The sequence below is a fragment of the Typopeltis vanoorti genome, chromosome 13 (genome assembly GCF_054136105.1).
Source record: "Typopeltis vanoorti isolate ZY-2024b chromosome 13, IOZ_Tvanoo_1.0, whole genome shotgun sequence".
Taxonomy (NCBI): domain Eukaryota; kingdom Metazoa; phylum Arthropoda; class Arachnida; order Uropygi; family Thelyphonidae; genus Typopeltis; species Typopeltis vanoorti.
In genome coordinates this window covers 54,601,589-54,625,049 of record NC_143561.1, presented here as the reverse complement: position 1 = coordinate 54,625,049, position 23,461 = coordinate 54,601,589, and the positions used below count along the sequence as shown (strand labels likewise).

Sequence of the window (23,461 nt, the reverse complement as noted above, 5' to 3'; positions counted from 1 at the left end):
ATAACAGCATTCTTAATAAGTTTGCAAAACAAAAGCATTATATTTACTGCATTAACATAAGCAACAAACAAATACAAGGAATAAAAAAGTAAAGAATTATTACAGACAAAGGAAAATTCTGTAATAGCATTCTCATATAGTGACATTGTTCACTTAACTGAACATGGAGACATTTGGCTTAGGTACTGTAGACAAAATTTTGCCCTGAAATTACTACTGCATCCACAATTGGTACTGAAGCTAGATTTAAACAGTGATCCAAAATACCCAACTTCATTAAAATGAACTAAGCCATGAAGAAAAATCCCCACATTTCAACATGGCCAAACATACTTCAGGCTTAGTAGACACAATTATTTTGTTCAATGTCCATGTCCAAATTACACACTTCACCATTTGCTTTGCAAAAAAAGGTGGTAGCACTTCATGAGATTTGAGATTGCCTGCCAGAGAATGCTTAATTTAGAATCTACTATTTTTGACCTCCTCCGGTTCAAGGTTTCCTTGCCCCAATCAGTACCTTTTATCTCCTGTACTTGATTCTCCCCAAATTGTGAAAACTACTCTGACCTCTTCCTATTCACAAAGCTCAACTTTCTGCAATCCAGCTATCTAAATAGTGAAGTCAATTTCCTGGGCAACTGTAATGGTCATAACACCAACTGGCTCCCCTTTTCACACATCACTGGCCAAGCTTGATGTGATGCAGACGTTTCTACTACAAGCAATGGCCTAATGATATATTCTATTCTTCTACTCTTCCTTACCATGTTCTGACTATTGCTTCCACTCTTCTGACCTAAATACCTGCTCTGAGCAAGTTATCGAAATTATCCTCACTGGCATGAAGGGCCTTCATCCCACATTTTACCCAAAATTCTCATATACTTTACAAGCCATGTTCAACAGAAAGTATATTAAAGCAGCTAAGCTTACCCCAGGTGGCTTGTATTAAGAACCCCAGCTTAATGCTTAGCCTGTGCAGAAGTATACAGTTAAATGCCAAACAACCATCACCAAATCAAATCCGACTTCATAAAGGCCAGCCTTCTTTCCAAATGGAAGCCATGCCTTCTGGTCTGTTGCAAAGACCATCACATGCAATTCCTGCTCATCTGCAGTTCCATCTCTTTCTTTCTCATCCAGATGGCACCACTATGACAGAACCTGAAGACAAACCTAACCACCTGGGATCACTCTTTTCCTGCAACTCCTGCATAGATAACAAAGTAAAGGATCATCACCTACCATACCAGCAACTGAGCACCATATGTCTCCTGTGGGTTTATGCCATAAAACATAAGATAAAGAACTGAGATTAACATCTCCAATTTTGATATCAGGTTTAACCCTGCTTTGCTTCATAATGTGTGATAAATATAGATGAATAACAGTGGAGATAATGCACATCCATGTCTGACACCTCATTTAACACGAACATCTTTCTGTATCTTCTTCAATTCTAATTTGCTGATTTACAACTCAAATATAGACTATATATTGCCTGATGTAGTGTCCTATTTACACTGTATAACTGGAGCACTTTGAACAGCTTATCTCTTGGCACCCTGTCATATGCCTTTTCAAGATCTCCAAATCTTAAATACATATCCTTTTTGTATTCCCATGATTTCTCAACTATATGTCTTAAAGTGAAAATATGACAACCTTAATTTGGCCTGAACCCTGCTTGTTCTTCTCCAAGATTGCCTTTCACAATTTTTTGTGAATATACTTGCATAAATCTTACCAGGAACACTCAGTAGAGAAATTCCTGTAATTTTCACATTCTGCTATATTTCATTTTTTTTTAAACTTTATAATTGGTCACCTCCAATTAGAAAGACAGAGTGGATACAAGTAACAAACAGCTAATCTTTAGAGGTACCTGTGGCATAGTATATTTAATAATAAAACACATAAAGACCACAGTAATAACTTATAATTAATAAAGGTACAAATAGTTCGTACTGAAATTAACAGCACATCTTCAGTGTCATACAAACAGTTAAAAGAATGGTATACAAAGTACAGAACAGTCAGTGGATCACCAATTAATCAATAAAGATTAATTATCTTTAAAGAATTATTTATTAATATTTAGTAATTAATCTCCTAGCATGCGGCAACAATGTTAATTGGTGATCCACTGACTGTTCTGTATTTTGTATACCATTCTTTTAACTGTTTGTATGACACTGAAGATGTGCTGTTAATTTCAGTACGAAATATTTGTACCTTTATTAATTAAAAGTTATTACTGTGGTCTTTACGTGTTTTATTATTAAATTAACAAACAGCTAGTCTGTTTGTTACTTTTATCCTCTCTAACCAATCCCTGGCCTTAGTCAAGTTTAGGGCATGGACTTGTGCAACTGGTGTGAGCAAGTCAGCTTTCTAATTGTTCATACCACCTATGTGCTAATTGCTTGTCCCTTCTCCTTAGGTTGACTAATGCAGATCAGTCTTTAAAGGAATGTGGAGTACGGACCAGGGCTTCTAACCTAATGTCCAATCCTCACATTTTCGTGGTGCACCCTGTCAGGTATGGATACTGAACGAACGAGGATGTGCTGGCAATTTGGGATTTAGCCAACCAAACTGTATTCTTATTGGTTTAAACCATAATATAACATGATGGTACAACATGAACAGAATTTCATGCTAGCTGGGGCGTCGCTTAGTTAAACAAAGACGCCGTTGTTTTTGTCAGAGAACCGGGGCAAACAGCAAAAAGTCAACTACTGGAACAAACCCTAAAACACATCCCAACTCAATATCACCAGAGTTGAAGATCGGTACTATCAAAATAAGAAGCCTGAATGGCAAAGAAATGGAGATAGCTGAGGAACTGGTTAAGTACCAGATCGACATAATAGGGGTGACTGAAACAAAAAAGACAAAAACTGGTGAGATCTTTCTGAGCAATAAATACAAAATTTTATATATAGGCAATGACAATCAAGGAAAAGAAGGAGAATGCATAGTATTCAACACTAAACATGAGGCTAATCTTCTTGAATGGCAAGCAATTTCAGGTAGAGTAATGTGGGTAAATAGCAGAATTGGTAACTGGATAATGAGACTTATTTGGGCCTATGATCCCACAGAAAGTTCTACTAAGGTAGAAGTGGAGGAATTTTTGAGGCTTTAGAGAAGCAACTGACATAATCAAAAATGAAAAGTTGGTTCTTGTTAGGGATCTAAATAGCAGAGTAGGAAATGACAGACACAAAAAGATTTTGGGAAAATTTGGAGAAAAGAACAAAGCTAATAATAATGGCATTTCTTTATTTAAGTTGGATTTCTGCTCAGGACATGGACTAGTTATTACTAACACCATGTTCCAACATAAAAATGTGCACAAATTCACATGGAGAGAAAATGCAAAGAATAAGAAAAGTCTCATTGACTATGTTATCGTTGATAGTGATGTTTTCTCTCTGGTGCAGGACACTAGAGTGTACAGAGGATTTGAAATTGGAAGTGATCACCATTTAGTCTTGAGCAGGATAAAACTGAATTTCATATTGAAAAGAAGAACATGTAAGAAAGTTTTAAAGCGAATAAAAGTTGAACAGCTCTCAGAGGTGAACACTGTAGACTAAAATTTACAAACATTCTTCAAGAAAAAATGAAAGAGTTTGAGAACAGGAATCAAACCTTGGAGATCCAGTGGCAAGCTCTGAAGAAAACATTAGATTGATTCAACCAGAGAGGCATGTGGTGAGGTTGTCTGCAAGGATAGAAAAATCAGAACTCCATGGTGGACATAAGAAGTTAAAGAGGCAGTGAAGGAAAAGAAGAAAGCATATCAAAAGTTCCTGGCAAATAAGTCAGCTTGTGCTCTCTTAGAGAATACAGAGACAAATGTAAGAAAGCTAAACACTGTTTAAAACTAGCTAAACAAAACTCATGGGAAGACTTTGGTAAGAACATTGAAAATAAATATCAAGAAAGTTGTCGAAGAAGCTGAGAAATGGAAGAAAGAGTGCTGTAAAAGGAATTAGAGATGATAAAGGTGATATTAAAACTGGAGAAAAAGATATCCTTGAAGTATGGAGTAATTACTTTGAATAAATAAAAAAATAAATCAGCTAACGCCTTTTATTCCCTTATAGGGAGTAGGCGAGGCCTTTATATCCTATCTAGTTTTTGGAGACTGAGTGGGCAGTTCAATCTCCACTAGTAGCCAATCAGAGATAGCTGGCCCATGTCTATCACTAATTACAGCAGCCACTGATGAAGAAGCTGGCAAACAAGTGCTGCCATCTCTTGGTACCTAACCCTAACAGGATATGTTACTGTCTGAAATAATGTGGGTACTACGGTCGATTTATTATGTTTATGGGATAAAAAACCTGCTTGCCTGTGCCAGAGATCGACTAACTCAGGAATTGTTCAAAGAAAGTCTTAGAAAAAGTTCCTCCAGTCGGCGACTAGACTTGAACTTAAGTCTGACTTCGAGCAACCAAGCACCACTTCCACTGAACTACACAGGACTTACTTTGATAATTATTTTGAAAAATTGCTAAATGAAACAAGCAGTGATGACATCACAGTGATAAAAAACAGTGACCAAGCATGCAATCAGGAATACATAGTAGAAAAAGCCATCAAAAGTCTGAAATGTGGAAAGGAAGCTGGAGTAGATGATATTCGATATCTATCAGAAACTTATAGAGCTCTCATAGCACCCATATATAAAAAGGGAAATAAAACTGAATGTGAGAATTACAGAGGTTTTTCTATACTGAATGTTTCTGGTAAGATTTATGCCAGTATACTTGAGAAACGGTTAAGAAAAATTGTGGAAGGGAAGCTTGGTGCAGCATAGGCTAAATTCAGGCCAAATAGAGGCTGTCAGGACCAGATTTTCACTTTACGACAAATAGTTGAGAAATCATGGGAATATAGCAAAGATCTGTATTTAATTTTTGTAGATTTGGAAAAGGCGTGTGCCAAGAGAAAAAACTATTCAAAATGCTACAGTTATAAGGTGTCAATTGGGCATTATATCAAACAATACTTTGTCTTTATTTGGGTTGTAAGTCAGCAGTTAGAATTGAAGGAAGTACAGGAAGATGGTTTAACGTTAAATCTGGTGTGAGACAAGGATGTACATTATCCCCTCTGTTATTTATTATCTACATGGATCACATTATGAAGGAAAGTGGTATTAAACTTCATATCAAAATTGGAGATGTTAATCTCAGCTCTTTGCTTCATAGCTTTTGTAATAGATTTGGTATGAAGATCAGCAATAACAAGACAAAGAGAATGAAAATAGGCAGAAGCACTGAAAATATGAACTGCATTGTGAATGGAGAATCTATAGAACAAGTAAAACATTTCAACTACAGTGGCTGCACTGTAGAATAAATTTATACGGAATAAGAGAGAAATTAGTCAAAACACTAAATTAGCCATATACAAGACAGTAAACCAATTTTAACTTATAGATCAGAGAGCTGGGTTAGAAGTAAAACACTTGACCAAAGACTAGAGACAGTAGATATGAGTCCTGAGAAAGATTAGGGGCATGAACAGATGGCATCAATGACAATATAATATTAAAAATGAGGATATTAGGAAAGAACTTGACATTGTTAGCAACCAGGAATGCGTTAGCAGAGCTAATCTCAGGTGGTGTGGTCACTTAAACAGAATGGGTAAGGAAAGATTAGCAAAACAAGTGTTCCCTGCAAGGTTGGCAGGAAAAAGCCCAGAGGAAGACCAAGATATAGGTGGATTGATGTGGCAAAAAATTCCTTAGAGGATAGAAATATAAGATCTGACAATGTTGGAGCTTTGACAAGTAACAGATTGATTTGGAGAAAAATTGTAAATAGGAAGTTAGTAATGATGAAAATTTTTCATGCAGTACTATTGTATCCTTTACACCACTTGAGGGTAAATGTCAGGAATTTGATGATGACCCCATAAATTAAAATTTTTTTTATTAATATATTAAAGTATTTTTGTGTTCATTGCGGCCCGTATGGAATATTAAGTTTTCAATTCTGGCCCACTGAAGAACAAAGGTTGCTCATTGCTGGTCTAGATGATGGAGAGAATCCTTTGTTGAGTACACAAGGGTAGTTAGCTATGGCTCAAAGACAGTCTTGAGTCTTGTATACTGAAAATTTTTTAAACTCATGAAATTTGAGGTATTCCCAAGATATATATAGAGAATGCTATGAATTTTTTGTGTTCTTCAGGATTTCGGATGGAGAGGGTTGGATTTGGAAGATGGGAAGAGCACTCTATTGATTTTGTGAAGGGAAAAGCCACTGGCTAGAAAGTGTTGCAGCAGATTGACTTTTGTGGATAGACTAGTGTGGTTCAAGTAAATGGTTTTAGCTTGATCAGCTAAGGTTTTCATAACACCATGTTGCTGGGGGGGAGGAAGATAATGTGATATATGTATCCTCCAATGTGAGCAGGTTTTTGATAGAGAAAAGAATAAGGATCTGAATATCAAGAAAGGACAGGCAATTGTTTTCCTTTTCAGAGGTGAAAACAGATCCTTGGGTGTTGACTGTTGAGGTGTGCTAAAAACATTTCCAATGTATCCCAGCCATGCGCCAATTGTAAAGCATGTCATTCACATAGCATATCCATATTGTGTGGTTTGAGAGGGGCCGAGTTTAGGCACTGCTCATCAAAAGCAGTGCCTAAACTCCCTCTCCATCATCTAGACCAGTGGTTCTCAACCTTTATGCTTCACGCCCCCCCCCCTGGTACTGGTGTACCCCTTGTGTAGATAGATAAAACTATAGTTATAGTATAACAATGGGAATAAAATAAAACATATATACATATACATATACATTAAATTTTGTATTCATGAATTACATATATCGATAAACACAAAGAGTGATGTAAACAATTTAACAAATCTTATGCAATTATAAACATTTTACTGGGTAATCAGTGAGATGGTTAGCCGAGTGGTTATGCGCTCCACAACCATATGCCTGGAAAAGGAGTGTCCTGTGTTCGATTCTCGTCGCTGACGTGAAGAGCTAAGAATCTTTGTCAGACATAGCCAAGTTAGTTCGTCTTGGATGTGAAGTGCAGGGTTTTTCTCCCCAGTTTATCTGGGGATTTTCCTCATGCAAGCAGGCAAACCGGGCTTAAGAACACAACCTCACAGACAATCATACATGGTTGAGCATGGGGGTAACAACCCCACCTCATAGTGAGTTATGAAACCCAAAAATGGGAGGCCAAGGCCCTACATGGGGCTGTAGTGCCAAAGAAGAAGAAACAGTGAGATGGTTGTGCAGCATCAGTGTTGCTAACTTAGTGACTTTGTTACTAGATCCAGCAACTTTTGAGCTCTCATAGCATACACCCTCCCCCACATATCACAAGTTGAGAACCCCTAATCTAGACAATCCAGAGGTCTGCAACATACCTTTCTCCTACAAACTTTTGTATTTTGGACAAATAGGAAAACTATCAATATCTGTTTGGAAGAATAAAGAAACTATGTCCATTTCATGCACTACAGCCATTTCTGGAGTAGCAGACCATGCCTTGGATATGGATCACTGGATTCAATGGAACATCATCATAATCATCAATTTCCTGATATGTACCCACAAGGAGTGTTCAGGTTACTATGAGCACTACAGGGATTATGTTTACATTATTATTAATCTCCAATCAACAATTTTCCATCTAATAATTTCTTTTCCAATGGAACAAAACCTCCTTTTTATACAGGAGCAGATATAAATCGGAGAGCTTATTTCTAGAATCTGCCATAACATTACAACATTCACCAAATATGAACAAATGCAGCTGCTTCACTTTACCTAAAATATGGAGGACTGTTATTTTAAGACCTTCAGCAAGTTTCTCTAGTTGTCCTAAAGATTTGCACTCCAGAGTTGACTCCCATTCTATGTCGCCTCTTAAAACTCTCTTACTCCACTAGCATCCACCCTACACCCTGTAAATTAGCCCATGTACAACCTATTCCCAAAAAAAGGATGACAATTTCTTTACCATCAAACTACCTGATCTTAGATTCCACTAATGCCAATGCCATTCAATAGGTTCAACAGGGGATCTGCTCACCTATGTCACCCACCTCTGGATAAGTGCTTAGGCACACAGGCCTATTAAGTAAACTCCCATCACTAAGTCTATCCCATGACTTCTGCTACTGGGTTGCCAGTTTTCTCACTGGATGCACATTGATATGATGGCAGACAGTTCCCTAGCTTTCGAACTATGCAATTAATGCTGGGATCCCCCCATAAGGTTCAGTCCTCTCACCCACCCTCTTTCTTCTACATATCAATGACCTGTTTCAGTTGACCATCAATCTGATATACAGTTTCACCAATAAGAGTACACTACATTCATCCCCATTTGACAAATTTTGCATCAAACCACAAAACCCGCAGAGCAGCAACTGCAGAAAACCTAAATTCTGATATCCAAACCATTCTTCAATGGGGCTTAGATAACCTTGTCAATTTCAATGCTGCAAGAACAAGAAACAGTTCTGCCTTATTTCCCACAAAAACAAACAAACAAACAAACAAAAAAAAAACATATTTCCCCCAGCCTTACCTTCGGCACCCAAATCTCCAAGGAAGATGAGATTTCTCCCTTGGGATTACCTAGACATCAAGACTCTCCTGGCATAAGCACATTACAACCATTGCCTCCTCAGCATCCAAAAAAATCTGGATACCTTTTTCACTGTGAACAGCTATTAACTGTACAAATCACAAATTTGTCCTTCTATTGAGTACTGCTCATACATGTGGGACACTGTCCCCCAAGAGCTCCCTAAAAATATTGGACACAACACAGGAGAGAGTAATCAGACTGCTTAATGATTCATCTCTTACCAATTCACTCGAACTGTTCTTGCATAGGTGTTTTGTATCTATTGTATGCATCTTCTTTATATATTTCCAAGTAAATGCTCATCAGAGCATTCATCAATCATTTCTCCCCCCCTAACAAATCTACTGAAACATGTGGCTGCCAACCAACACCCCTTCACAGTCTAACTCCATACACATAGAAGTTTCTCTCCCTCTTCTTTCATTCCTGCTGCTACTATAGTTAGGAACAGCCTTCCTTTGTGTTTTCAAATGAATACAATGCACAGGTCTTTATACCCAGTGTGAACAAATTCCTCCTTTCCCAAATCTCTTCCCATATGCGATACTATTGTACTGTGGTTGAGCAACCAACCAAAGTACAATAGTATCAGGCTCAACATAAAAAAAAAAAAAATCTTTCCATCACTGCACCTATAGAGGATGCCAGTTAGGACTATATTTCATACTGTCTATGAAGATGCCTTGGTAACCACAGCAAAATATTGGTATAGTAATTTATTATTACCTGAAAAATTTAGCAACTATTATCTCTAGACATATGGTTTCTCCAATAAACATAAGTGATAATCAACATCCAAGTATCAGTGCCAGAATAGATTTTTGTTCTTTAATTTTATTTTTTATCATTTATGGTTTGATTTCTCTAGCAACAGTTATGTGCAATATGAGGGAACTGAAAAGTTGATGATAATCACCATGAAGGAATTGAGGTAGAAGCATATTGTAGGTGTTTATCAGAACGTTTCAGTTCCTCCCCCCATATATTATTATTATTATTACATAACACCTCCAGGGAGTCCAAAGACTCATCGAGGGAGGTACCTGCTGTATACACCTCTCCATCTCCATCACTCCACTAACTGCAGCTACCTTCATCATCTACACCAGCGCCTTCTACCGCCGACTACCACCACTATTTTCACAGACTATTGCAAACATCCATGCCCATGGCGGGATTCGAACCTGCAGCCTTCTGGCTGGAGAACAAATATGCTAACCACTTGGCCAACTAGGCTGGCTTTATGAATTTTAATATTTTCTAAGGACCAGTAATTTTTTTCCAAGGACTGGTACCAGCCTATGAACTTTTTGAAACATGATCAAGGCACAGTGAATATTATCATTTACTTTCACTTCAAGGCAAAACACAAATTTGTTATTTTCTGTCATTATTATTATTATAAGAGTAAAATAAAAGCATTTTTACCTGGATCAGTAATTGGAGAGAGTCTATACAAAAAAAGCTGAGAAAGTGAGTCAATAGATACTAAAGTGCACCCAGTCCAAGTAAGTTGCATGTCACTTATGGCAGCTCCTGGCAGATAGTGTTTTAAACCTGCAGAAAAACCTTTTTAATAAAGAAATCAGTTTAAAGTTTTGAAGGATTTGGAATATGACTAAATTACGAAAGTAAAACAACAACAATAACAAAAAAGATAAATAAAGTGCTAGTAATAGTAATAAAGGAATAATGAAAAATAGGATACTGTTTCAAAAAATAAGCTAACAGTAACAAAATGTGATAGGATTTAATATTGCACAATGTTCATATTAGAGGTTTTTATGGTAATCATAAATGTCTATTGAGTAACATCTCCATATCAATATTTATACACTTGGTGTTTCAGCAAGTACAGTAGTGCTATCATTACATATAAAGGAAAGACAGAGATATGGTATAATGTCATTACTCAATGCTATGGCCTTATATTTAGGCAAATTAAGTAATTTCATTAGGTCTTATAATTTTTTATAACTATCATACCCACAAAAAAAAAAAACTGTGTAAATAAACTTACTGTAGAACCATGAAGGAACTAAGATAATCCAGATAAATAAGATAAACTTTGACCAACCCAATATGGAAGTTTTCTAAACCATTTATGTCTCCAATAAGCAGGAATGGATTCTCACAATGAGTAATGAAAGTTTTTTTCTACCACTGTAACATAAGAAATAATCTTGCATAACTGGATATGTCTAGAGAACAAATTACCAGATTTATAATAGAGACATATGCATTAGACATAATATAATTTTTGAATAACAGTTTCACACATAATAAGAGAAAACTAAATATAATAAAATAAATATCCTGTTCTTGTCGTCTTTACTACTTTGGACAAACTGGTCGTTCTGCCACTATCAGAATCGAAGAATAGCAAGATTATATAAGATTTTTTGGATTCTGAAGGTTTAGGCTTTGCTTCTCATGCTATCAACAATAGACAGAGTTCACTGGAACTGTACCAAGATGCTATACTACAGTATGTTCATATTTGATAGTCTATTTTTTGAATCATGTGAAGCCATATGTTACCATCCTAATCTTAATTGGACAGACTGTATGCCAATCTTTTCTAAGTTTTGGGAAGCAACTGCTGTTAATTGTTTATAATTTTTATTTATTTAAAAAATTATTAATTTTAAAATAAAATAATTATGCATATCTGAACTCTAATAGTGCTTCCTCCCACTGTTCAGCAGTGACTGAGACACATGATATTAAATGCATGTACGAGTCACACAACATGCGTTACCAATTCTTCTGCCTTCTCCCTGAGAAAAGCTCATTACATATTAAGGCAAAATATATAGGAATAATAAATGATATTTAGTTTTCTCTTACATATGTCAAGCCGTTATTCAAAAATTATATATATCTAGAGACAAAACAGCTGCATCTAGGAAAATGTACATACAAGAAGGCAATTAACTATTCGATGACGAAGAAAGTATTAAAGAAAAGGATATCTCCTCCTTGTTAAGAATCATATTAGATGAAAGAATGTGTTGGTGGAAGGGAAGAAAGAGGAGGATGAAAGTATGTAGTCCAGATTGTGAACAATTTCATGCTGTCCTTTTTTTTTGGTTTGAGTACTACCACTTTGAGATGTCTTTCTAGGCAAAAATTTTTGTGGTGTTATGTGTGGGTATTACATTAATTTTATACACTATAAGTATGGAAATCTCTAGTCACAAGAATGAATTATCAGATCATCTTAATCCCAAAATCTGGAAAATTTTTGAACCAACAGTAAGGCACAATATCAATTTATAAAGAACAACGAGCAATTCACTTCCAAATTTTATCATTCAAAGGTATCATCCTCCAACTCATATGAACAACCAAACAGCATCAGCAAATGTGATCAATTTGTTTAATTATTTCTCATTCTCTGGCTGAAGCTATTCTGTAGAGAGGCTTAAACTTTGTCATTGCCTCAATGTGCGTAATTGAGTGTTGCATTACCACTACCATTGAATATAACTGAAAAACACATTCAAGATCAACATGATCCCTTTTCTCAAGGCAGCCAAATTCACCTAAAATAATCTTGACAGATAAGTTACTTGTAATTCGACCTCTAAAAACTAACAAAGAAGATAATGGTAATTTTAGATATTACAAATGGTAGTACAGTAATCTACTGTTTATTTGGCTTTCAAAACAATGATCCTTCAAATCACCAACACATATGCTAACCAATTTGTGGTAGAACACTATGTAAGTGTACTTCACTTATCCAACCGTTCAATCAGAAGGGCAAATTTGCCTTCCCACTGTGGTCAGACAAATGGAAGATTAATGGATACACTTAAGAAAAAACATTCATTTTACAGTCAGAAAAATGACTACTAAGTCTGCCCAAGCCTCACAAATTTGGAATACTAATTAGGCCAACTGTATGGCACTAATGGTTTTTATTAGCCAAACAATTAGTGACCCTGCTAGCACATGGATTCATTCTACTTCTCATGTAAACAACATACAGGATTTCATCTATAAAATTAAGCATAACACTGCCAACATGGAAGATCTGTTAGTTAGTTTTGAAATTATTTCCCTGTTTACTAATGTCCCTATTCATTAAAATTATTTTCTACTTAAAACTAAATTTTTACCTGATTTAATAGTTCTTTTCTCTCATGTCTAATTATCAGGCAAAGTAACTTTAAGAAAGCAGGTAACTGCCAATAGCTTCACCAGCCAATTTTTTTGATGGAATCTGGCATAAGGCATGTTCTGAGAAGTGCAATTTTGTTTTTCTTAAAAAAAAAATTCCTATATATATGCTACTGTCTGAATAAATGAGAAAACTGAGAGTGGCTTGCACCGATTTTGTTTAAGAAAAAATTGAGGAAATTAATTATTAATATTCTTTCTAAATGGAAGCTGAATCTGCAATGAGTAACTGTTATTATTTTATGGGATCAGAAATACAAACATTAGTTTAAAACTACAGTACTGTTACTGAACTCCAGTAGTTCTAACAATATTCTATTTTCCACCAAAGAGAAAAGTTCCATGTATGGTCTTAAGGTTTAAGATGAGAGTAACCACAGGCAGGCTATTGCTTGATTTTCTGTAATATCATAATATATGTATTTTGCAATTATTATTATTATTTGAGACCTCCAGGGAGTAGTCAAGGACTCATCGAGGGAGGCTACAAATCACCCAAACCTGCTGTCATACCTTCCCTTAAATTCATTCACACAATGATGTACTCGCTACCTCTAAAGGCAAACTATTCCACTCATTTACTGCTCTCTGGGAGAAAAATCTAGCTCTTACTCGTTTCTTGACTGCAAATAAATTTAACTTCCATGGATGCCCCATATTTTCTCCCCACCTTCTGTATAACAAAAAATTTCATCAGATGATATCTTATAACACCCATTCAAAAGTTTATAGATCTCTGTCATATCACCCCTCTTTCTCCTGTTAAACAGAATCTGCAATCCACATACTTGCAATCTGTCCTCATAATCTAAATCCTATAATCCGGATATAATCTTTGTAACTCTTTTTTGCACCCTTTCCATTTCTTTATCCCCTTGGAACTAAGGAGACCAAATCTGCGCACAATAATCCAGATGTGGTCTTATCAAAGCCTTATAAAAAGGCAAAATGACTTCCTTATACTTAGATGTCAAGGTTTGGTTCAACATCGCAATTGTTCTCTGAGTTGTATTTGCAACTTTTGCTATGTGACCTTTAAACTTCAAATTCCTATCCAACAAGATCCCTTGCTTCCTCAGTTTCTTGTAGCATAACCCCGCTATCATAATATGCTGCTGGAACTCTAATCATGCCAAAGTGCATAACTTTAAACTTATTAACATTAAACTGACAGCCATTTTTATTTGCCCAAATTTCCAGCCTATTCAAATCATTTTGTAAGACCTGAATATCAGTAGCATCCCTGATTTCCCTACCTATCTTCGCATCATTGGCAAACAATTGCACATCTCCTGTTAGATCCTGCCTGATGTCATTAAATAACTGATGATTTTTTTTTGTAAAAATGAAAATACATGTACAATTTTTTTCAAATAAATGCTGATCAACTTTTTTATTTTTTTGTGTAAAAAATAGATTTGCCAAGAATTATTAAAAATGTAACAGTTTAGAAAATTCAGATGTTTAAAATGCCAGTTACTTCATATTTTAAATTATTATAAGAAGGATAAAATATTATGCTTTACATTAAATTCCACACTAGCAAAATTTTGTCTTATTTTTAGCAAAAACGTTTCTTTTAGATTTGCCTGTGTACTTTCTTGGCTTTTGTAATATGTTAATATTACATTACAAATAATACCTCCTTGGTATCCAAGAAATTTCATTCTCTCTTTTGCTAAAGGTTTTACTTTGTCTCTGAACAGTTTTATACAAACTGTAACTCCATCCAAACAATGAATATTGTTTTCACATTTTTGAACTGACTTAGAGAAAAGAAAGATTAGGTGTATTAATAATCCATCTCTTACCAATTCATTCCACACTGATGTTCTGATTCTACTGAATGCATTTTGTACAAATATTGCCACAGTTGCTGTTAAAAACCGACATCAATAATTCTTCTACACTCCTCTAAATCTGTTGCAACAGCAATTCAACTCCTTAATAGTCAACTCCAAACTTAGCACAAATTTTTCTTCTCGGTAAACAGAATCTTCTCATAAGTATTTCATGTATCTCCCTTTTCTTTCTATCCACTACTGGATATAGGCCTTCCCATTAACTAATGCCCACCATCTTATATCAAACCTTTGTAGATCATTCCTCCATCTTGTTCTTCTGTGATGTTTCCTTTTCTTGGTATTCACTCAACGTACTCAACATATCAACGTAAGAAGCCTGAATGGCAAAGAAATGGAGCTAGCTGAGGAATTAGATAAGTACCAGTTCGACATAATAGGGGTGACTGAAACAAAAAAGATCAAAACTGGTGAGATCTTTCTGAGCAATAAATACAAAATGTTATATTCAGGCAATGACAATCAAGGAAAAGAAGGAGTAGCCATAGTATTCAACAAAAATACGAGCCTAATCTTCTTGAATGGCAGTCAGTCTCAAGTAGGGTAATGTGGGCAAATATGAGAATGGGGAACTGGACAATGAGACTTATTTGTGCCTATGGTCCGACAGAAGGTTCTACTAAGGTAGAAGTGGAGGAATTTTTTGACGCTCTAGAAAAAGCAACTGACACAATGAAAAAGGAAAAGTTGGTCCTTGTTGGGGATCTAAATAGCAGAGTAGGAAATGATTGTCAGACATACAAAAATATTTTGGGAAAATTTGGAGAAAAGAGCAAAGCTAATAATAATGGCAAATACCTGTTGGATTTCTGCTCAGGACATGGACTGGTTATTACTAACACCATGTTCCAACTTAAAAATGTGCACAAATTCACATGGAGAGAAGAAGCAGGGAATAAGAAAAGTCTCATTGACTATGTTATTGTTGATAGTGATGTTTTCTCCCTGGTGCAGGACACCAGAGTGTACAGAGGATTTGAAATTGGAAGTGATCACTATTTAGTCTTGAGCAGGATAAAATTGAATTTCATATTGAAAAGAATAACATGTAAGAAAGTTTTAAAGCGAATAAAAGTTGAGCAGCTCTCAGATTGAGCTGTAGACTAAAATACAGAAAGATTATTGAAAAGAAAATGAAAGAGTTTGAGAACAGAAATCAAACCTTGGAGATTCAGTGGCAAACTCTGAAGAAAACATTGATTGATTCTGCCAGAGAGGCATGTGGTGAGGTTGTGTGCAAGGATAAAAAAATCAGAACTCCCTGGTGGACACAGAAAGTTAAAGAGGCAGTGAAGGAAAAGAAGAAAGCATATCAAAAGTTCTGGCAAATAAGTCAGCTTTTACTCCTACAGAATACAGAGACAAATGTAAGAAAGCTAAACAATGTGTAAAACTAGCTAAACAAAAGTCATGGGAGGAATTTGGCAAGAATATATAAAATAAATATCAAGAAGGTGGCAAAATATTCTGGAGGTTGTTGAAGAAGCTTAGGAATGGAGGAAAGAGTGCTGTAAGAGGAGTTAGAGATGATAAAGGTGACATGAAAACAGGAGAAAAAGATATCCTTGAAGTATGGAGTAATTACTTTGAAAAACTGCTAAATGAAACAAGCAGTGATGACAGCACAGTGATAAAAAACACTAATCAGGCATGCAGTCAGGAATACATATCCATACTTGAAGTAGAAAAAGCCATCAAAGGCTTGAAATGTGGAAAGGCAGCAGGAGTAGATGATATTCGACCAGAAATGCTGAAGTATAGTGGTATAAAAGTCTTACAGTGGCTGCACTACATAGTTCAGAAAGCCTGGACAGAGGGACGAATTCCCAATGATTGGAGTAGAGCTCTCATAGTACCCATATATAAAAAGGGAAATAAAACTGAATGTGAGAATTACAGAGGTATTTCCCTACTGAGTGTTCCTGGCAAGATCTATGCAAGTATACTTGAGAAACGGTTGAGAAGAATTGTGGAAGAAAAGCTTGGTGAAGAACAAGCTGGATTCAGGCCAAATAGAAGCTGTCAGGATCAGATCTTCACTTTACGACAAATAGTCGAGAAAGCATGGGAATATAACAAAGATCTGTATTTAAGTTTTGTCGACTTGGAAAAGGCATATGACAAGGTGCCAAGAGAGAAGCTATTCAATACGCTGCAGTTATGTGGTGTCAATGGGGCATTATATCAAGCAATACTTAGTCTTTATTTGAGTTGTAAGTCAGCAGTTAGAATTGAAGAAAGTACAGGAAGATGGTTTAATGTTAAATCTGGTGTGAGACAAGGATGTACATTATCCCCTCTGTTATTCATTATCTATATGGATCACATTATGAAGGAAAGTGGTATTAAACATGATATCAAAATTGGAGATGTTAATGTCAGCTCTTTGCTTTATGCAGATGATGTTATACTTCTAAATAAATCTGCTACAAGTCTGCAAGATTCTCTGACTAAATTGAATAGCTGTTGTAATATATATGGTATGAAGGTCAGCAATAAAAAGACAAAGACAATGAAAATAGGCAGAATCATTGAAAATGTCAACTGTGTTGTGAATGGAGAACCTGTGAAACAAGTAAAACATTTCAGCTACTTAGGCACATTTTTTTACTGAAGTGGTAAATTAAAAATAGAAATAGACAACAGAATCAGCAAAGCTGGTATGGTGGGAAGTCAGAATAAATTCATATGGAATAAGAGAAATTAGTCGGAACACTAAATTAGCTGTATACAAGACAGTGTTCAAACCAGTTTTAACTTATGGATCTGAGAGCTGGGTCAGAAGTAAAACACTTGACCAAAGACTAGAGACCGCAGATATGAGAGTCCTGAGAAAGATTAGAGGCGTGAACAGATGGCATCAATGGCAATATCATATTAAAAATGAGGATATTAGGAAAGAACTTGACATTGTCAGCATCCAGGAATGCATTAGCAGAGCTAATCTCAGGTGGTATAGTCACTTAAATAGAATGGGAGAGGAAAGATTAGCAAAACAAGTGTTCTCTGCCAGGTTGGCAGGAAAACGACCCAGAGGAAGACCAAGATATAGGTGGATTGATACGGTACAAAGTGCCTTAGACGATAGAAATATAAGATCTGATAATGTTGGAGTCTTGACAAGTAACAGACTGATTTGGAGGAAAATTGTAGATAGGAAGTTAGTAATGATGTAATTTTTTCATGTAGTACTGTCATATCCTGTACACCCCTTGAGGGTACATGGCAGGAATTTGATGATGATGATGGTATTCACTCGGTGCTTAATTTGCCTGCCTTTCATTTGACAATTTCCTAGTATGGCCATCTCTGTTTATATGCTTTACAATATTTCACATTATCTTTATACTCCATTATTTCTCTAATTCTAGTATTTCTTATTCTATCCAAATTCGTTATGTGGAAGGCCACCCACAACCTATTTTCATATTTTTTTTTAAGTAAACACTGCAATAATGCACATATTAAATAGCATTCTTTTTAAGCATACAAGCAAATCTTCTAACAGATTATCTTTACGCAGTTAAAAGGCTTTGTTTCCTTGTGTGATTCTTTAATTTATCTTAATTTTCTTTAAAACCAACTAACTGACTGAGACAAAATATAGTCCTCCACAATTTCATCTGTTAATTTTAGTTTGATCTGATCTGAATTTGTCATCAGTTTTGTTTTAGTTATATCTTTACCTTGCTTTCTCTGTGAAGGTCATTTAGTATTTCCAAGTTTACTTTTTTGTTAAAAGAAAAATGTCATCTGAAAAATGTAAGTGACTGAGATTTTTTTTCCCCCACTGATGTTAATTATATAGATTTCCTAGGAGACATTCTTAAAGTCTTCCTTTAATGTACTACAAAACAATCTGGATGATATAGGATCTCCATGTCCTCTTCCTTTCCCTGAGTTATAACTTTATACTGGCTATTAAGTTTTGATATACAGTTTTTAATAATCTGATACACTTTTCTGGGATAGCTTTTTGTTTTAAGCTGTTTATTATTTCAAAAGCTGCAAAGACTAAATATGCAGGAAGATTATATTCATTTAATAGTGTGAATATGATCTATTGTAGAGAATCTTGCTTTGAATCCTACTTGTTCACTGCTGTGAATCATCCAAAAATCTTATGATTCTATTTCATAGAATGGATATAAATGTTTTGTACAACTGAGATAGCAAACAGACTGGCCTATAATTATTGATATTATCTATTATCTCTGTTGGCCTTTTTATGTAATAAGGTAATCAATGACTTATGTCACTGCACTGGAATTTTTTCTCAAGTTAAAATATTGTTGAACATATCGAATATGACTATCATATTAATTTTCATTACATGAAATGCTAATCTTCTTCTTTCACTATGCCTTATCCCATGTTAAACGGGGTCGGCGCACCGATCTTTAACCTTCCTCTTCGAAGTTTTCCAGTCCAGGGCGTCCTTTGGACTCCATCCTTTCTCCTTAAGATCCTCTGTCACCTTATCCCTCCACCTGAGCTTGGGCCTGCCTCTTTTCCTCCTTCCCTTCAACTCCATATACTCCACTCGTTTACCAACATACTCCTCACCCTTCCTCTCTACGTGTCCGAACCACCTCAGCCTACTTTCTTGTATCTTCTTGCCAATTGGTCCCACCTTAACCGTCCCTCTGATGTAGTCATTCCTTATCCTGTCCTTCTTTGTCACACCACTCATCCATCTCAAGATCCACATCTCTGCTACCTCCATCTTCCTCTCCTGTGCCTTTGTTATAGGCCACGTCTCCGCGCCATGAAGCATCGCCCTGCCTCACCACCATCTTATGCAGCTTTCCTTTCCTCTTACCTCTCACTCTCTTGTCGCACAGGACCCCACTTATCTTTCTCCAGTTCATCCAGCCGCATGTTATTCGGCGCTGTATTTCCTCATCCAGGTCACCATTCCTCTCGATGACCGACCCATTGAATTTCTTCCCTGAAATTAGCCTTTCACCTTGAAGTCGTATGATCATATCCTCGTCACTCCCCATTGACATATATTCAGTCTTCTCCCGGTTAATTTTCATGCCTCTCTCCTCCAATACCTTTCTCCACTCTTCCAGGGTATTTTCAAGCTTCTCTCGGAATGATTCGCATAGAACAATGTCGTCGGCAAACAGCATGCTCTATGGTGCCACCTTCTCGACATCCTCCACTAGTACATCCATGACCAGGTCAAAGAGGTAGGGGCTCAGAGCTGACCCTTGGTGTAGCCCTACGACAATGGGGAACCCTTCTGTCATGCCGACACTAGACCTGACCTGAGTTTCTGTTCCCTCATACATCTCCTTTACCAACCTCATGTACTTCTCCAACACCCCTTCTTCCTCATACACCTCCATATCTCCTGCCTGGCCACTCTGTCATATGCCTTTTCCAGGTCTATAAACACCATGTGCAGCTCCACTTGCATCTCTCTATATTTCTCGATCAATCGCCTTAGTGCAAATATGGCATCCGTTGTCCCTCTTCCTGGCATAAATCCAAACTGCTCCTCACCAATTTTCGTTTCCTGCCGTATCCTCCCTTCAATTACTCTTTCCCATATCTTCAATGTGTGTGTGACATCAGCTTGATCCCTCTATAGTTGCCACAGTCTTGAACATCTCCTCTTCCTTTGTAGATTAGGACGAGAATACTTTTCCTCCATTCCTCTGGTATCTTTTTCTGTTGGGCTATTTTCCTCATCAGATCCCATAACATATCCATGCCTTCACTGCCTAAACTTTTCCACACTTCCCTAGGTACCTGGTCTGCCCCCACAGCCTTTCCATTCTTCATTTTTCTCAGTACCCAATCCACTTTCTCTCTACTTATGTCTTACACCGGTCTTTCGTTTTCCTCTCTATCCTCACACCTCTCTCTCGGATTCTCCTCATTCAGTAGTTTACGGAAATATTCTTTCCATCTTCCTCTGATTTTGTCCTCCTCTTGTAATACTACTCCTGAGGCATCCTTTATCTGCTTGACTGATGTTATGTCTTTCGAGGCCTACATGAAATGCTAATAAGTTTCTTAAAAAGGCTAAAATACTGCCTTTTTTCATCACTTTCTGTCCCCACTGTTCTAATGTACCATAAATTAAAGGACCTCTTGTGTATGGGATTACCATAAAAAGTACTACTTAAAAACATGATCCTACAGGCATTATTTTAGCCTTTTTTTATTTATCACTCTTCCCATCTAATGAGCGGCGATCGATATTGTTTGCTATCCTACTGAACTATCATTACAGGGCCATGTCATGGTAATTCAGCTACTTAAAAAAAAAGCAGTGAACTATTTATTCTACATATCATGGAAGGCAAACACGATGAAAGCACTAGTATAATACTTGAGAACATAATAACACATTTGCCAAGATGTACCTTTCAAGGTGATTGTACCCAAATAACATTTAAACTTTCCATTCTCTGCCAATTTACTTGGCTGAAACAGGCTCAAATGGCCTGTCACAGACAAGTAAATTGACTTCATTGAAACCTGATTAAATGCTTTGCAAAAGCAGTTAATTCTATTTGCATACTGTTGTTATGTTGTTACTTTCTCTATATTTTACATTGTTCTATCTTTAAATAGCCCGCTTTCTAATCTACTGTTGCACCTTTAAAATATTAATTCAGTGCTATTTCCTTTTCGGATATTGGCAAAATTTATTTTTTTGCTGTGCCAGCCAATATCCTATAACAGAAGAGACTCTTGTTCAGGGAAACAATTCTAAATTCAAAAGGGATACACACAATAATTAATCTTACGCTAGCGCTGTGCAGATTCAGTTAGCAGTCGTGACCTGAATCTCACTTAAGCAATAATATCTAATTCCTTCCCACCAAAAGGTTCTATTTCATAAGTGGTGATTTGAATTCGTAATCAGGCATAAACTCAGGTATAAGGTACAAAACATGTTTATTGGAAACGCATAAAACATTTACAGTTAAGAAAATTCAAATACTCAATAGAACAAAACTCACTCTAAGTTAAGGTTCATACTAAATCACAACAATGAATTTGAGTGAGCTAAATCCTTCAATTACGTAAGGATAAGATTAAGTGTAAGCATAACACTACTAGGATATAATTCCTTTCACAAGTTATTCACAGAACATGCATTGAACATTTTCATTAATACTCTATCAATAACCATCTTAATTGTAAATTTCATTAGTCAAGTCTAGCCATTCTCAATCAAAATACTGCCTATTAATAATTCTTCTTTGTTCCACGGGGTCTTAATTATTTCAATCAAATTCTCACTTAAAAGTCCTCTATTAGTGTCCTTAGTTTACAGTATACACAAATTTCTCATTCTTCTAAGCGATTTTTAACATAGAATGAAATTCTATGTTAAAAATTCTCATTCAAATTTCTCATTCTTCTAAGCAATTTTTAACATAGAATGAAATTCTTTACATTACCGGATCCTTTCTGATTTCATGCTGCCATCTCATGTAGATCTGTATTACCTTACTGTATAGTTATCGGCCATCTTTGCGCCTGGTGATGCACTACGCTTTTCTTTGAATCATTTCCAGACTGTGGCGTGCTGTCTACCGCTCCGCAGGAAATTTTCTCCGTTCTCCTCGATGGGACTTTATTCGAAGGCTCGATTCTTCATAGGGCATCGTAACATGATCAGCTTCACTTGGAAATCCTCAAGCATCCTCAAGAATAGGCCTCGTCGTCTGACATCACTGTAGTCAACCCACCGCTCTCTCATGAATCCCCCGACAAACCTCCTAAAACTGGAATCCAGGAACCAAAGAAAAAGCCCTGTATATTGCGCACATCGTCTTTTATTCACCCTATTGGGCACCCTCTATTCGATGTGTTTTTACCCACGAACCCCATCGTTCATGCCCCTTGGGTGATCCTACACTCTCCCTAATCTGTTATGTTACCCTATTCCAGGTAGTCGTTCTGACGTCACTTTCTGCGTAGGTACAGCCTCCATCGCTACGCTCGACTAGTACAGATTATACATGATTATTCCGGATTACTACTTATTATCTTTCTGGAAATTTCATAATGTACTAGACAGCTTAATGGGATTTACAAATAACTTAACAATTCCCTTACATAATTCTTACTATTCTGACACAAAATTCTCTGCTTCTCATTTCAGTTATACAGGAATAAATTTCAATATATGGCACATATGGATTACACATTATCACATAACATAAAGAAATTTCTCATAATTATTAGCTGATGTGCAGGTATCTCCTCAATTAGTAATATTTATCATGTTCAATCCTGAATGAATGATTTCTTTGCAAGATTCCTTCATTCAGGATCTAACACTGTATTGTGGTTGTCAGCTGCATATGCTTTTCTTGTGAGTTTGCCTGTTTTGGAATGAAAAACTTGGGTTTTGGGGAGGAAAATGATGCTTCGGTTGGATGTAGCAGAATTCTCCTTCTTGGAAACTCAGATTTTTAATGTTTTAACTTGTATTTTGTAAAAATTTCTGAGTGCTGATCATACTTTGTCACATTCTTTTATCATTCATATCAGGAATCCTGAACAAGATGAATTTTATAGTGCAGTGTGAGACTACCACCCTGTTTCTTAAAGGCCTGAAGTGGCATAAAGAAGTTCCATGTTTAGGCTTCAGAGCAGAGTTTCTGGATTATCTAACACCCTAACTCATCTGTAGCAGAGATAGGTTAATTTTTTTTTTTAAATGAGAATTCCATCCTAGGATTAAACAAGAATATAATTTCTTGGCAAGTTTAATTTGT

The 23,461-nt window shown here is 36.2% G+C and overlaps 1 protein-coding gene across 3 annotated transcripts in view; it reads right to left on the bottom strand.

Moving 5' to 3' along the window:
* MED16 (mediator complex subunit 16) overlaps positions 1–23,461 on the bottom strand; it is a 200,591-nt gene that overhangs the window by 56,197 nt on the left and 120,933 nt on the right. For all 3 annotated transcript variants that reach the window (XM_090402741.1, XM_090402742.1, XM_090402743.1), the window contains exon 13: positions 10,084–10,212. In XM_090402741.1, the coding sequence (XP_090258867.1) occupies positions 10,084–10,212 (129 nt within the window). The remainder of the gene's footprint in view (positions 1–10,083; positions 10,213–23,461) is intronic.